The sequence below is a fragment of the Crocodylus siamensis genome, chromosome 7, assembly GCF_052110815.1.
Source record: "Crocodylus siamensis isolate JL-2025a chromosome 7, ASM5211081v1, whole genome shotgun sequence".
Taxonomy (NCBI): domain Eukaryota; kingdom Metazoa; phylum Chordata; order Crocodylia; family Crocodylidae; genus Crocodylus; species Crocodylus siamensis.
Window position 1 is genome coordinate 6324170 of NC_143401.1, and position 16891 is coordinate 6341060.

The 16891-nt window shown below is 61.1% G+C and overlaps 1 protein-coding gene across 3 annotated transcripts in view; it reads right to left on the bottom strand.

The window, feature by feature from the left end:
- KCNQ4 (potassium voltage-gated channel subfamily Q member 4) overlaps nucleotides 1–16891 on the bottom strand; it is a 66382-nt gene that overhangs the window by 32122 nt on the left and 17369 nt on the right. For all 3 annotated transcript variants that reach the window (XM_090057938.1, XM_090057937.1, XM_090057936.1), the window contains exon 2: nucleotides 58–148. In XM_090057938.1, coding sequence (XP_089914064.1) covers nucleotides 58–148 — 91 coding nt within the window. The remainder of the gene's footprint in view (nucleotides 1–57; nucleotides 149–16891) is intronic.

The window sequence follows — 16891 nt, forward strand, 5'->3', positions numbered from 1 at the left end:
GAAATCACGTTCTACGTGGGCAAGTGGAAGATGAGGACAGATCTCTAATGAACTTACCAAGATGAACAGGCATTCGTTGGCGAATTTCTGATGCTCCTGGATGGTAGAGAAGACGGACAGCACCAAGCAACTGAAGACAAGGAGGAATCTGAAACAGCAAATAAACCAGAAAGATTAGCAGACTTTGATTCATCCATGCCTTCCTACAAGGCACCTGTCTACCCGAGCCCTGCCATGCACCTAGGAGACCCCCCCTCCACCGCTGTGCCTGCAGTAGGTGACAACTCCCCAGCATCAGAAACAGGCAAACCTTGGACTGCTTAAAAGTTCGCTCTGGAACAACTGGTCATTTGTGACGGGAAGGAGAGTGGACATGGAGAAGGGGTAGTCTGACCATAAAGGCAGAGTACAAGCAGCCCCATCTTGTCAAATCCAACCTCATGAGATACCTGCTAGCTGAATGCCTGGCTGGTACAAGCAACAGCATATTACCAAAATCCAGCTGGATGCAAGATCAAGGGCTGAAGGGAACCCCTGAATTAGACCAAGGAGAGCTGACACACTCTTTAACTGCTAGCATTGAACAGTAAGAGTGATGGCTGCTAACAGCACAGCCTTTGGAGAAGAGCAGGGGCAAAAGCCATGGCACAATGATCAAAATGTCTTGGTTACAAGGACCACACCACTTTGTCCTGCCTTGATACGACTGGCACCGCACAGATCAAGAGGGTTTTGCCTTCTGCCTTTTCACCTCCGACATAGCACAGCTTAACTGCCCCTGCTCTCCCAGAAATGAGATGCTGGAACAAGGCTGCCCAGTGTAAGCTCCAGAGCTACCCATGCCCCACTCAGCACAGAGAAAGAGACAGGTTTAATAAAGGATTGGGAAGAGGACACTTCCTCCTTTTAGGGTTGGGAGGGCAGCAGTCCAACTCCAAATAGTGGGACACCTCCATGATAAGCTCCGGCGACAGACACCAGCATTTTGTCCACGACTGGTGCTCCTGGATACGACTGCGATAGACTGATATCACAATCACTTGAGCAGGAGGATGTGACATCTGCCACGGATAAACAGGGAATGGGCCCCTGGGAGACTTCACAACCCTGTGGCTCCAGTGGGGTTAAACAAAGTCCGGAGCGAAACTTGTGCATGTCTGAGTCAAACACCACCCAACTATTTAGGAGGTGGGCTGGCGCTGCAGTGGCCAACCACCGCCCCTAGATGGCAGCAGAAAGAAACCCAGGAGCACCCGAGTCAACGGGCTGCCAAGCGCCCGGGGTGGTGGAAGAGGGACCCGCGATGGTCAAGCGTACGGGGAAAGGTTGCAGTCTTCTTGTTTCAGGAGGGCTGAGAGAGCCCACAAGCTGGCTCAGGAAGGGGGTACCACCTAGCAGATGTTGCCAGCATGCTGCTGGGCAGCAAGGACTTTCCACGTCCCGGCATATTCTGGGTCCAGCCCGACTTTTTTCCCTTGATCATTCTCCGTGGATCACAGGGATGGAACAAGTCCACCGAGCTCGAGTCGAGGTGGGTTGGGAATAGGACCTGGCACAAAGCACGGCCTTTCTCTTGCTGCCCACCTGGGTGCATTTGACCTGGGGAGCCGGCAGCAAAAGGCCTTAAAGCCCATTACCAACCGTCCCTGCTCACTTCCTCTCAAACGACTCATTAGAAAAGACAGTGTCCCTTCCCGCGGGTGCCTGATACTCCTTATGGAGCGTCCCAGACACAGCACAGCTTGCTGGCATCGCAGCCTTAAAGGCAGGTGCTTTAATAAGAGATCCAGTGAAGCCATTTCTGAGGAGCCTGCAGGGGTTGGGAGAGGGAGGTCTTTGCCACCGACAGATCTTTTTAGTTTGGGCATAACTCAATTTGTGGCATCCTCCCTGCATGAAACTGCCCCCGGGAGCATCGAAGGGAGGAATTTCCCCCCTACACCCCAAGGCCCTGGTCCCACAGCCCCAGCGCTCCCATCCCAGCAACACCTCCGTCCATCTCCCTATCCTATAGCCACCTCTCCCCTTCTAGTGGGCAGCGCGGTATTAATTAACACACACCTGTTACCATCGCCACCAGGGAGCCAGGCTTTGGCCAACGTGGGCAGAGAAACCTGGCTCGGGGGCCACATTCAGACTCGTCATCAGTGTCGAGGCCCCTGGTTTTTCACTGCCTGCCAGCCACGGGAGGCCAGAGATGCAGCACAAGCTTGAGAACCAGAGCGGCACAACCCTGTGGTTTCTCCACCCCGGCAACGCACCCGAGCTTTTGCCTTCTCGGTAGTTTCCTCGGCAGAACGGCCTGAGCTTTGCGGGGAGAGTCTCCGGCCGCTTCCCCGAAGCCCAGCGCTCCGGCCAGGGGTGCCTCGCTCCAGACCTCAACCTCGCAGCCCACCCTGGGAGGCGGGAGGACAGTGTCCGCAGAAGGGAGAGCCTGCCCCCGAGCCCCAAAACAGCCTCTTTTTCTAACCCTCATGACCACACTCCCTGCTTCCCCAGACCTGCGGAAGAAACCCAGGCGTCCAAACTCCCAGCCCCTTTCTCCAAGTCCTGTGCCGCTCCCAAACCTGGGAAGGGAACCCAGGAGTCCCGAGTGTTGCTAGACTTCGCTCCCGGCTGCAAGCTCAGATCGGCTGATGTTGGGCGCAGAGAGGGCGGCCCGACGGGAACAGCCGAGGCAGCTCCGCGCTCGCTGCTGCAGAAAGCGCTGCGCGCAGGCATGGAAATTAAACAGCCCGCGATCCCCCAGCTTTGGAGAACTCCGAGCCGGGCCAGAGCTTTCAATATTTAATAACGAGAAGCATGGGCAACGTCCCCCTGGGAGGCCCGTGGGAACGCGGCTGCAACACGCTCCTCAACGCTGGCACTGGGCAAGCAGTGGAGCTGGGCAGGGTGCAGACGGGATGAGCATGGGGGAAGCTGAACTGGCTGCAGCCCTGTCTGTCCTCCTCCTCCTTCTCCAGCCAGTTTCCCTGCAAGACCTCCGAGCCCTTCCTGACCCTCAGGGAAGTTACCTGCAGGCCTTGCAAGCCAAGGGACCGACAGCCCCGGCCTCTGCGTTTGCAGAGGCTGCTCCTTGCAGAGAGCCAGCGCGCTCAGCGCAGGTCCACAGTAGCAGGCGCCCGCCCTCCCCAAACCCTCGCTCTTCTCCAGCACCCGCCTGGGACTCGGCCAGGCCTCAAGCCTGTGGTTTCCACCCAGGGTGCCACACAGCACCACGTTTGGACCGCTGCGGTCTGAAGTCTTTGCGAGAGAAGAATTGCTTTGTTATTTTTCCATAGTCGAGAAACGAGTGCAAGCGAAGAGCTGGCATCTTCAGGAGGGGGGGCTGGAGTTTCAGGAGGTTGAGCAAACTGCACAGGAAAACTTCTTGAATTCTCTCCTCCCGTAAACCGCCCGATGCCCAACCAGAGCCGCATCCCAAAGCGCTGGGATTCAATTGTGCCCCTCTCCCCCGCACAGACAGCCCCACCGATTGTAAGACAGGCACCAACCCAAGTGGAAAACTCCAGCGGGTTTTCAAAGCACCGACCTAGGGGAGGGGTGATGCACCCCAGCGGGGAGTAATATCCCTCCTCTCGGGTATCGGCTCGGCTTCAGGAGACTCTTCCAGAAGGGCGCGACGATGAGCTTAGCCTCAGGCGATAAATCCCACCCCGTCCCCACCGCGCCTGTAAGTCGCTTGGCACTGCCAGGCTCCTAGAAGGCACGGGGCACCTTTCCTCTCTGGGAAAGGCAGATTTAAGACAGGGTTTATTGCCTTGAGTTACGGCTCTTGGAGGCAAGTCAGGCAGCAGGTTTAAAAAAGGGATGAGACGGAGAAAGAGAGAGCAAGAAAGCCTGGCGCTGGGCAGGGAGGTCAGAAGGCTCCTCTCTGGCTCCGGGGTCCTGGTGCCCAACTCCAGGTGCACGGACCCCAGCCAGGAGCCGGTGCCTAAACCTCCTCAGCCTCTGAGCTCTGGGAACCTTGCGCCCCCCAGCTCCGAGCTCTCAGCTAAAGGCACGAATAAAGAGCGCAGGAGGCCGAGGAGGGGGTGCTAGGGGAGCCCCACGTTTCCCATGTGCGCTGGGGTGAGCCTGAAGAGCAGAGCCCCCTCTTTACCGATGCCAGCTGATTCTTCTCAATGGCCTACATGGTGCGGGGAGGAGAGGAGACACCGCCTGCCCCCTACCCCTGCCCTCCCAGCCCCTCAGCAGGGGCACAGAGCGGCTCAGCAGCACGTCCCGTGTCCCGAGCGTCGAGGCGGGGAGCGAGCGGCCAGCCTCCGCGCCACTCTCTGACAACCCGAGTCGAGCCCGTGCGTCAAGCCGAGCCGCCCTAACCTTATTTTGTCCATTTCCCTTCCCCGGCGCACATCAGATGGCGCCTAATGGGGACTGGAGATGCCCGGCGGCAAAGCCCCAGCTCTCCTCCCCTCCATGCCCGCGGGCGCTGCTGGAGAGAAATGTTTAATAGTAATAATAGAAAGGGAAGAGAAGCATTACCGGGATCTAAACTCTCCCATGCCGGTGCAAGATGATTCCCTACAGGCTAGTTACGCGGCCCCTGCAGCATGTTCCCATGCAAATGTCCTCACTAATGAAACCAGGGGAACGGACCGAAACCCCAGAGCAAACAAACAGAGCCGGGGCTGGGGAGAGGTCTCGCGCGAGGCTTGAAAACCTCCCCCCTTCCCACCCCGGCGAGGGGTATCGGCTCTCAACACGGCGCACTTCGCGGGGTCCGGCCACGCAGCTCACCCCGGGCTGCTGGGAGGCCAGGTGCCCTGTTGACTCCCGAGACACTCTTCCAACAAGGGGCTTTGGCCCATTTAAAATAAGAAGGGAGAGAGGGGAAAGGAAAGGAAGGAAAAAAAAAAAAAGAGAGAGAGAGAGTGAGAGAAAGAAAGTTGAATGCGGAGACGAGGCAAGTGGAACTCTCCAAAAATACACTTTTTCCCCTGATCCAGCGATTCTAAATCGGGAAAGCCAAGTCACTCGTGCCACCGGCTCACGTGATGCCATACAAAGGGCCATCTATCTGCGGGAGCCGGGCTTGCGTAACCGCACGGGGGGGCACCGCGTGCCTGGAGAGGGCAGTGGGCAGCCCTGGAGACCGGGACGCACGGCGCTGGCGGGTGGAGAGTTCTGCGTGGGCTGTCGGTGCTTCCTCGCACGGCCTGTAATGCCCAGGGCCGGATGCTCGGTTGGCGCCTGCCTGCTAAAATGGGCTGGTGCTGGCATCTTTGTGGGCAGCGGGTGGGAGGCCGCGCCTCTCCAGGGGGCTCGCAGCAGCTAATCCTTGATTGAAACGTGGCTGTGAACTCTCTCGGTGCCCCGGGGACTTGGACCTGAGCGCGCTGAAGGGAGATGGATGGGCAGGTCCAAGCTACCCCGCCTCTAGGCACGGCAGGCCCCATCGTGCACACCGCTCCCGAGCCCCTCAGTGGCCCGGGGTCCCCAAAAGCAGTCAGGACCCCTCCAAGCCACCCGCTCATCCCAACTGCTAGGGCCGGTGGGGCTTTGCGCTCAGCCGTCACGTCAGGCTGGGCCAGGAGGTGGCACAAGCCCTGCAGAAGCATCAGCCTAACATCCACTAAGGCCCCACTAGCTGCATGCCACCCTCGTGCCATGCAAAGACCCCCATCACACCGCACCCCCCCGGGACTCTGGAGGGAGGAGGGAAACTGAGGCTACGCAGCACCTGAGACCACAAGGGCTTTGGGACAGTCCCAGGCACCGCCGGGGTGTCTGGAGGCTGCTGCAGGACACCAGCAGAGACCACAGCGATGGGGGGCACACGCCGTCCGGGCTCGCAGCCCCCGTCCCAACCCATCGGGCCCCAGCGTCCCCCCCCCCCCGGCCGAACGGCTCCGATAACAGCTTCCCCGACAAAATAAAGCCCCGCCGCGGCGAATCAATCAGGCTGCTAAAGATAGTGCGGGGGGGAGGGGGCCGGTCCCAGCCCCTGCGCCACTGTGGGGGGAAGGCGGGGGCGCCTGCTCCCTGACTGACATTGAGTCTTTGTCGCGTTTCTCTTCTCCTTTTGCTGCTGACTGGAGCATTAAAGCCGAATCAGCGGTAACGGGAGTCCTCTGGGGCCTGAAATCAAATCCACGCATCTTTTCCCAGCCAGCCAGGGGCTTCTTGCCTTGAAGGTGCCCACCTTCGCCGTCTCGGCTGCAGCCTGGCTGTCCCACCCGGGGCTGGGGTTGGCCCCAGCCCCGGGGGTTTGGGGCGAGACGCCCGGGAAGCCAGGGGATGGCTGGCGCTGGAGGAGCGTTGGAGGGAGAGCAGCTGGGGGGTGGGTACCAGGCCAGCCAGCAGTGATGGGCACCACGTGCCAATTAAGGGCCACTGCTCCTCATCCCCCTGGCAGGTCCCGAGCAGGCGGCGATCCAAATGAGAAGGCCGCTGGTTTTTGCCTTTAGACCTCATTTGCAGCACCGTTGGGGCCCAGAGCCTCTCCTGGCCAAGCCCACCAGCCTCCGTCAAAAGACGGACTCAGGCCAAGTGCAGCTGCATCAGCTTGAGCTACTCGGAGAGAGGTGGCTATGCAGAGGTAAAGCCCAAGCAACGGGCCAGGCCGAACAACGCAAGTGGCTTTGCCCGGGCACAACGTACCAGGGTTGCAAGCGGGGTGAAACCTTGCAGGTGCCAACAGTGGCTGGATCACGGGCCGACTCCAGCCCCCGCATTTCCAGAAGCTCTCGCCACTGCTTCAGGACCGGGATGCAGCCCCTCTGCCTTGCTGGGGGGAGTTGGGGGTTTTTGTTTTTTTTTCCATTGTTTGGGGTTTTTTGCTGACCTGCCTAATGACTGCAGAGGTCGAAGGAAGAAAGGCAGCGTCTTGACTCCCCTCTTTCCCAGCCTGTCAGCAGAACATGAGACCCAGCCTGGCCCCACAGCGGCTGAAAGCAGCCCAAGGAGCTGCAAAAAGAGAAGAGGGTTCAGAGAGACCGCAAGGGGGGGCGGGGGGCCACGGCTCCCCATGCGTGGAAATCAGAGACACCCAGCCGCCGACGGGGAAGAAGGCTCCGCACACGTGGACTTACAGATGAACTGGCAGAGAGAGGGGAAAGGGCTATGGGCAGCCGGCACAACAGGGTGCAATCAGGCTTCCTAATGCAGAAATAAAGGAGCCCAGAGGAGGGGGGAAGGAGGGGAGCCCAGACAGACACAGCTCCACACACCTGCCAGGTACAACCCAGGCACTACGGCACCTCCACCTCCGGAGGTGAATCAGTGTCAGTCCCCCTCTCCCATTTAACAGGCAGGGTAAACTGAGGCCCGAAGGCTGAAGGTCGCACCAGGAGCCTGTGGCAGGATCAGGGCTGAGCTTGCAGCCGTCCACCTCCACCCAGACAGAGCACTTGGTGCTCGGTGCTGTGTCCTGACACCAACCCACATCGCACCTGCTGGCAAGGGGCTAGAGGTGGGACTGGAAGGGACCAGGCCCCTTTGCCTCCTCTGGCCTCTTCCCCCCCGCCATGTGGATAATACCCCATCTAATCGCTCCCGTCCCTGCTGAGCGAGAAGCTGCCCTTCGCCTTTCCTCCCCGCTAGACGCCAGCTGAGCTGGCCAAAGCCTCCGGACTTGATGTTCTGAGGGACTAACCCTGACCGCTGGCACCGTGCCGTGCCCAGCCAGCTGGGACCGAACGGCAGCTTCCCCAGCCACAAGCGCAACTTGCTGCCCCTCGAGCCGAAGACCTGAGGTTCTTCCCAGGGCAGCGGGAGCCACAGACTCAGCTCTTTGGCAGCCCCCCGGCGATGCCACCGAGCCAAAAGCCAAGCACCGAAAGGAACATTTCAGCCCCTCGCCATCCCCGCACACGCATGCACAAACCCGATTGCTTCCAGCCCCTGACGTCAGCCTCACAGGTCTGCCACCCAGTGCGACCGCCTGAGGAACAGGGCTGCCTCGGGCTGGGGTTTGCACCCAGACCGATCTCACTCCAACCTCCGAAAGCGGAGGAAGAGGGTGGCAAGGACCAACCCAGCCGCAGGCTTCGCCCCCGCACGCTGTGCACTTACAAAATAACCGTGGAGTAGAGATTTATGACCGACCCATTAGACAGCGACCCATGCGGGGAGATCTTTTCTACACCTGGGAGGAGGAGGAGAAGGCCAGGACCCACTGCTTCACCTTCTCCCCACCACGGCACAAATGCACACACTCTCATGGCTGGAGTGTAACCCTTGCTTCCCAGAGTCCCCCAGAAATGCAAGGCCAAGGGCTGGAGGCACGCTTTCTCCCACTGAATTATTAATAAAGCCCCTTCCTTCCCACGCAGCTTTTATGCAATTAAGTCCTTAGCCTGGGAGAGACACTTCAGAAGCAGGAGGGGCCATAAAAGGCCAAGCACGAGGGTGTTTTGTGCCTCCAGAAGATGCCGACCACGGCTCGGTCTGCAAGACCCACGCGGGCCGCGCGAACTCAAGGAGCAGGCTGGAAATGCAGCAGAGCGGAGGAGGGCCCCTTTTAAGAGCCTCCGTCTCCGCTCCCTGGCTCTTCTCTCCCGAGAGTTTCCATCCCAGGCTGCCAATTTAACTATTCCTCCTGCAGGCTGAGCAAATGGGTCAGCAGCCTGCGAGAGCCCCCCACCCCGACCTCGGGGCACGCCGACAGTGCCCTGCTGGGGCGGGCGGCCGCCCGCGTGACCCTGTCCCAAATTCTGGGCTCGTAGGAGCGCAGTTGCCTGGGGGAACTAGAAACCAGGTCAAATGGCATCCCAGCCATATTTGGTCAGTTTAAGCAGCAAAAACAAGATGTGTCTAAATGGCCGAGGCTGGATCCTTTCTGCTCTGCGCCTCTTCAGCAATAAAGATTATGCCGCCAGAATTTAGCAGGCGGCGAAGCACAGCGCGGGCTCGGCTCGGCGAGCTCCACGGCAGCCCGAGGAGTTCGGACCGGACAGATGCACAAGGCAGGGCCGGGACGGGGACCTGCCGAGGTCCCTGGCACCGGGGCGTGGGCACAGAAGGCGGCAAGCGGGATGCACGGAGAGCTCTTGCCCCCGCGCCGTGCCGCTCCAGGGCTGCACTCTTGCAGTCTGCAGAAGGGTCCGTCCTTCCTGCTCTGCCCCGGCTGCCTTGTTGGAGATCACGTCACAGAGCTGCTGCGGGCATGCCAACTCTGGGTTGGACCGTGCCCAGAGCGATGCACCCTGCCTGCGCGTGCCCGCACCACGGCTGCTGGAAGGGCCCCGTGCTGGGGCTTTCTGACACCCCCCAATACCGCTCTCCCTCGGCGGCGTGCTGGCGAGAGCCTCCCTGCCGGGAGCTCCTGGACGCTGACCCAGCACGCACGAAGCAGGTGGACAAGGCACGTGTCCAAGGTATCGCGGACCCGGTGCAGACAGGGCCTAGAGCCTGGGAAGGAGTTAATCAAGCTCAAGAACAAGCTTGTTGCCCCTTGGCCCGGGAAGCAAAGGGATCTTCCTCTCTGGGCTCTCTCCTCCCAGCACAGGCACCGATCATCCCCCCCAAGGACAGACCCCCACGTGCTCCCGTCCGCTGTCCTGGCGAGTCACGGACTCCCCCCACCCCAGACCCCGCTACAGGCCTGGGAGACGTCTACCCCTGGCCCCGCTGCCCTTGCCTGCACTGGGAAAGCCCTCCCCACTTCGCCACTCAGCCTCCTGCAAAATGAGTCTGTTGGCCTCGCGCCCGGGCAGCAAACAAAGGGACCATTTAAGATGGCTAAGGAGCACCTGAAGGCGGATGGCAGGAGTTTAATTGTTTAATACATGCACTAAGTGGGCATCAATTGTTTATAGGAGCAACAAATCTGGAACAGGGGAACAGCCTCGAAGGGAAGCGGGAATGCTGGGAGAAATCCTACTGTGGCCACGGCCTCTCTCCGGATGACCGCTGACAGGAGAGGTCTCGGGCCGATTCCAGCAGAGGCCAGGACCTCGGAGAGACCCCAGGGATCCCGGCCTGTTTTGGCAGGGCGGGAGACAAGGGAAGGAAGGCAAAGGGACTGCGAGCAAAACCAGCACAGGGAGACAGCGCTGAGAGGGGATCAAACCAGGAGGGAACAGAGGAGGAAGAGTGGCCAGAGGGCAGCGAGATGATGACGATGAGAGGCGATGGGTCGCCAGAAGTTATTTAAGAACAATTCAGCCCAGGGGTGTCTCGGGGGGCCCTGCTCCAGCACGTGACGGGATGTCTTACACTGCACAGCACAATGCAAGAGCTGCTCGATTGAGGCCGGCCGGCCGAGACCCCACATCTTCTGGCTCGGTTCAGGCAGCTGGCAGACCAGGATGTCACCGGCGGGGCCAGCCAATAGATCACGCGCTGCTTTGCACCCTCGAACCAGCTGCGAGGGCAACGTCCACGGCAGCCCGAACTTAGGCTACAGTCGGTCACTAAAATAAAACACCGCAGGAGCGAGGTGCGGACACCTGGATCACGCGTTTGCAACTGTCTCCAGGGACTGGGGGTCGGCACGTCTGCAAGAGGCCCTGGGGACAGACCCGTGCCCACAAGGCAGGTTGTGGGGGTGGGTTCACAAAGAGGCAGGTGCAGGGCCTGGGAAGCAGACTCGCCCCGAGAAACCCCAGAAGTGGCTGCCTTGGTCCCAGAAGCATCGTCAGCCGCGGTGGAAGAGGAAGGAAAGTGCTCACACGGGGTCCAAATGAGCACCACGCTGGGGCAGAGGGATCCCAGCACCTCATCCAGGCCCTCCCGCGAGCTCTCCGGAGACCCCTCCGTGCCCCCCTGCCCCCCTCCTCTAATCCTGCGGTGGGATTAGCATCAGGGAGCTGGTCATGTGAAGCCAGCGGCAAAGGGAAGGGGCAATGGTACTGGAAAAGAAACTTTCCATGACCCAAGTCACCTGCTAGGAATTAGCATCCAAAGCCCGGTGGAAAAACAAGCCCGGGCTTTGGGAGCACTTAAGCTGCTTAGGGAGCATCAGGAGGTTTGAGAGCAGTATGGGTCACCAGCCCTGGGCCCGTGCAAGGGGCCGAGCTCTCCCTGGAAACTTCCACGGGGATGGAGAAGTCTGACAGACCCGGCAGGGCCTGGGCAAGGCAGGGAGCAGGAGCACCGGGCACCGGTGTGTGCACCTGCCTTGCACACCGGGCACCAGCTGGGCGAGGGGGCTGCAGCTCAGCCACGTGGAGCTGCGGCAGAGCTGGGGAGGTCCCAAAGCGGGGTCGCGGGGAAAGCCAGGACAGCTCTGAAGACCGCTTTGCCCTTTCCAAAGGCCTCCTGGGCATGGCCCCCTTTCCGCCAACCCATGAACACCCCATACAGTCCAGCTCACCAGCAACTGCTCGGCCCCGCAGCCAGCCCCGGGCCCCTGACCTGCTTGTACAAACCCACAGGCCCCGGACAGACTCGCTGCTCTGCGCTATCGTCCTTCTGCACGCACACAACCCACCGCTGGCCCCTGGCCCTGCCGCCATCGCCACGGGCCACGCCGGCTCTGCTTGGCCAGGGGACAAACTAGACCTCTTAAGGCTCCTTCGTCTAGAGCTGGGGACCGGCCACAGTGAGTCACCCCAAACCGGCTCTGCCCACTGGGTCATGGATCTCAGGCCAAGCCCGAGGGTTGCCTGTAGATGGTCTCGGGTAGAAGCCAGGGCAAACCCTATCAAGATACAGCCCACTTTTGGAAAACAGATGGGGAAGGGTTAAAAAGGAAATGCAGGGATTTCAGCATGCACCCTGTAGCTGTGCACCCACCTGTCCCTGCCAAAGCAAAGCCAGGGGTGGTGCGTGGCGCGCCCGCCCTGCGGCTTGCAGCTGCAACCCGGCTCTTTGGCACAGCGGGGGCCAAGCTAACGGGGCGCTAGCGAATCGACCTTGAGGCCACAAACTTGCCGCCATGCGGACTCGGCCCTGCACCCACCCCTGCAGTTGCTGCCTGGCCGCTTTGCAGCTGGTGCCCCCAGCTGAGACCTGGGAGGCTCAGCTCATCCGTAACCTTGGCTCAGTCACAAGGGCTCGTTCTTTGCCTTCCCCTCCGAGGACTCTGCTGGGTTTCCCAGAGAACTGCCAGCGTCAGCACCGTGGCCCAGCCCGGAGGGGGCTGACAGGCTCGGCTGGCACATCCATCAGCCACCGATGGCTGCAGGGGTGCAAGAGTGCCCGACAACCCAGCTGTCTTTTCTTCTTCTTCTTTTTTTTTTTTTCCCCATAAAATTTCATCTTAGGGCCAAATCAGTTCCTAATTAAGTTCCAAATTTTAAATGAGCAGAGCTGTCGTTCGAGTCTGCTTGGCATAACTCGCCAGCAAGTATCCCACGCTCTACAGTCTGGGGCTTCAGGTACTCCCAGATCTGTGGCAGGCATCCTAAAAGCCCCAAGCCGAGAGCTTGGGGAGCTCAGATACCCCCTAGTCTTGCTTGCCCCTATCCAAAAGGCTGAAGCAGCAAGCTAGGGGGACAGCCTGAGAGCAATCCCCCATCCCCATACACTGTGTAGCCAAAATCCTTGCATTTGAAGGCACGTGTAGTCTCACGGGGGTCAGCCTGCCTGCAATGCAAGTCAGGACTTCCCCCTCCATTCAAGGCAAGAAGATAGCATCTCTCCTGCCTGGGAAAACCACTCTGTTGATCGTGGTATCTCCCCTGCGAGGTACCGTGTAGGGTCGGATGCTTCCCTGCCCTGCCCTGCCCAACCTGCCAGATTGCAGCTGTCCCGGCAGAGGGGGAGCCCGGCCCCGGCTCCTGGCTCAACGGGGGGGTTAGCAGCTCGATGACAAGGTACCTCGGGGCTTCGGGGTTAGCCGTGCTCCATCTCAAGGGGCCAGGAGTCGCTGCCCGCAGGCACCCGCAGAGGGAGGCGGGAGGAGAGCCGGAGCGAAGCCAGCAGCAGACAAGCAGGCTGCCCGTGCAGGGGGGCACACAGTGGGCTGACGGCATGTGCCATATCCACCGCCGTGCTCGGGACCCCGAAGAGAATCGCTGCTGAGCAGTTTGGAGCAGCCGGACCAGGCAGGCTTCGTGCAGCTCTGCACGGAGCAGCCCGTGCCCAGCCCAGCAGCAGAGCCGGCGGGGATGCAGGGCTGCAGGCTAAGCATCTCCGACCCAGGCGCTGCTCAGTCCCTCCAGTCCCTTTCCCAGGCACCCAAACAACCTGGGGAAGGTCCCGTCTTCCTGCCATGAAGCACCAGCCCCCATGCCTGGGACCGGGGCAGGCACGTGCCTGACGGAGGTGGGGGCTGAGAACCAGTCCCCTGCCTCTGCCCGCCCCACGCTGGACCCTTCGGTTTCTCCTCTCCCAGGTGAAGACCGTGGCTGTGAGTATATTCCCCTCGCCATCAAACAAAGGCAGAAGAAGTGAAAGTGGGGGGCAGGGCCCCCCGAGTGGAGCAACGTGACTCTCCCGGCATTAATCTTCATTAGACAAGCACTCGCCAGATGCTTCCTGCCTGCACAGGTAGCGGCAGAAGGGTGCAATTAAAACACGAGCGCGAGGGAAGGAGCAGGTGAGCCGGGGAGCCGAAAGCTGCTGAAGTCAGGGGAAGCAGAGCACGATCGAGCCGGGGAAGGGGTGGGGGAGACGGAGCAGGCTGGGCAGGTAGCACCGAGCAGGGATGGGAGGAAGAACAAGAGCCCCCTCGCCCTGCAGCAGGGAGCCCCACCGGCCAGCGTCTCTTGGGGGCCTTTCAGTTCCTCCCATCTTTGCCTCCTGCCCAACAGCTCTTCCTGCTAAAGGGCCATCATCGCCTGCCCCGTTCCTCTCCCTGCCCCCACCAACCGCCTCTGAACAGCGAACGCCCCCTCCAGAGCACTTGGAGCAAGGAGCGGTGCCACAGCCTTCCCGTCTGCACCCAGGGACCGACGAGGGTGCACGGTCCCTGCATCGGAGGGACATGCCAGCATCCTTGCTCCAGGCCTGCTGGGTAAAGGGGCCCAATGCTGTTGGAGGTGCTTTGCTCTGTGCCCACTAGTGTGGGCACCAGGGACCCTTTCCAAAGCAGATGGCAAGGGAGCAGTCGCCGCAGCCAGGAAAGGACCCTTTTTTTCCCCCGCAGCCAGGTACCAGAGGGCTGTATATGCCCAGGCGGCACCTACTGAGCCCAGCAGGGGATAAACTACCACCGGGTGGAGGAAGAGTCCGGAGCAGAAGACCCCAAAGCAGCTTTAATGCAAGGCGGTGTCAATGAGGCAACCCCTGGGCTGGCCTTTTTCAGGACCTCTCCTCCCTCTCATTCCCAAAGGGGTACTCATAATGTGCACGGTCTCCTACCCGGGCGCCCAGAGCCAGACAGTGGCGCCCCCAAATGCCAGGGCTGGCCCAGCCAGGCGCCTGCCCTCGGAGACTCAGCGAAGGCTGTGCTCCAGGTTCGGCGCAAGTGTGACAATCCCCCGGCAGCCTGGAGCCTGACACCCAAGTGGTCTTTGCTGCGAGAAGCCAGGAGCCGGGGCGAAGCCGTCAGCGCGGCTGCCTCCGATGGAGGCTCTGCAGCCTGCGTAATAACTCAGCAGAAGGAAAATACCAGGAGCCCGGAGTATAAATCTCTCCGTGCAGGGAGCAAGCTCCCTTTCATAAATTCTGCCTTTCCTTCCTCTCTCATCCCCGAGGCCGCTGGGGCAGACGCCCCACCTGCTCCAGCCACACATCACACCCCTCCCCAATGCTGGGACCCCCAACCTGGGGCCAGGAAGGGAATGGGAGCTACATGGAGGCAAATCTACATGCACTTCAGCCTCCTTTTTCTCCATCGCAGCTTCCTTGATCTTCCCAGCCCGAGCCAGAGAGCACCAGGCAGCGCCGCTGTGCCCTGCACTGTCATACCCTACCCGTGTCCCATTGCTCCCTCGATCCTCCCCCGCCATCCACCTGCCCCTCTCGCCGGGTTGCTGCAAAGGCCTGGAGATAGCCTGCACCACGGACCGCTGCTAAGTTGCAACCCCCCCTCCAGGCCTGTGCTACCCCCAGTGCCCCAGCCAGGTTTTCAGGGGAGCAGCTGATTTCTCAAGCCAAGTGCCTGGGGTTTGGGGACCGGGGGGGGAATCAGCCCAGGGCCTGGCCCCCTGACCACCCAGAGCAGCACCCCTCGCACGCTCCGAGCTGGGTGCAGCTCCGCCCAGGTGCCGCCCGCCCGCCGCATAAACAGCACGTCCTATAAATCCGCCGGCCTGTTGGGAGAGCGGGAGGAGGAGGCCGAGCCGCTTGCCGGATATAAATAATCTTGTTTTCACACGGTAACCATGGCAAGGACCGCTGCCTTGTTTATCTTGCTCTGCGTTACACTCCAGCCCTCTCGCAGGAGCTGCCCGAGACCAGCCGGCACTGGGGGAGTGGGCGCCTGGAGCCAGCGGGCAGCCCGAAGGGTTCCCGACGTCCCGCCACGGGCCCTCGGGGGCAAAACCCGAGCCGCCGGCACAACCCTCCCCTCGGGCGCTGGAGCGAAGGCAGCCACCCTCGCGGAGGGCAGCAGTAGGAGGTTGTTATCCTGTACGGACCAGTCGCTAGAAGGCAGACGCGAAGCTGCGTGCCAACGTCTAAGCCTGGCACTGCAGTGCCTGGGGTCCCACACTATGGGAGAGGGGCCCGGTCCTCTGGCTCCCGGCTCCCAGAGAGGTTTGCCAGTCCCTGGCGTCGAAGCGCTGCCCCTCCAACTCCAGCAAGTGATGGACCCCTGGAGCCGCCTGACGTGCCCCACGGCCCAGCAGGCTGCTCCGGTCGGCGGGGCCTGGGCGCGGGCAGGCTGAGCCCGTAGGGGTGGGGAGAGGGGCATGCACCCTGCAGCGTGGCACGGCCGTGCCATGTTCAGGATGGGGGACGGGGACAGAAGCTCTTCCCAGCTGAATAGCGGCCCCCTCCACAGCTCAATCCTCCCCAGCTGTGCTGTCCAGCCAGCAAGAGAGAAACCCCTGGCGACCTCCTCCTCCGGCTGCCCCCAAAGAGCAGCACCCAGCTGGGGAGGGTGGAAGGGAACCGGGGGTTCCCCGCGTTGCCTGGCACGGCTGCAAAGCATGCAAATAGGCAGCAGGAAGGCCTGGCAGCCTCTCTAACCCTCTGCGCACGTGGCGTGAGCCGCGGCCTGGCTTCCTCTCTAACCCGGAGCCGCAGCCAGCATCTCCTGCTCCAGGGCTCGTCCAAGCCTGCTCCGGGGGCGCTCCCAGCCGGGCACCTCACGCAGCCGCAGAGAAGGCAATTTTGGCAGGGCCCGGCTCCAAGTCGCCGAAGGGAAAAGCGGCTTCTGCCTTTGGGTGCGAAATCACATAGGGAATGAGCCCTGCTGAGAGCATGGACTGAAGCAGGCCAGTGCCCGGGAGAGGGGGAGACAAGACACTGCGTGGATTCGACCGCAGGAAGAGGCTGATGCCCCGCTCCAGAAAGCAGCCGCTGTACTCAGAGCGCGGATGGGAGACTCCACTCCACACTAGATGAGGGACGTGGTGCTTACAACCTTTGCAGGGTTGAAACACAGCTTCTAGTTCAGGATCATGGCCCCTGGCTGCAGGGGGTAAGGAGCCACCCAGTGCAAGCCCAGATGCTGCCACGGTCTGGGAGGAGTTGCTATTTTCTTCCACCTACCCATTTCTTTCATTCCCACACCTGCCCCAGATGAATACAGCCCTCAGCCAGCGGCTTGCTGAGCCATCCGAACCGCTGGGAAGCAAACCCGACTCTCTGCCTCCCAGAAAAAGGCAATTTCTGTTGGATGCAACCTTCCACCAACTACCGGAGGCCTCCGTGGCTCCTCTCCTGCAGACGCCCGGAGCACTTTCCCAGCGAAGGCTGGCGTCCTCTTCTATTTTAGAGGGAGGAAAATGGAAGCACGAAGCCACTTACTCCTGATCAGACAGCAAGGCAGGAAAAGAGCCCAAGAGTCCTGGCTCCCTGGCCAGGCCTGCTGTACCTATAGCCACAGTTTGGGCTCCGGCACACCAGCAAGGCACATCCCCACTGCAGCAGTGCTGACCTGGGGGAATAC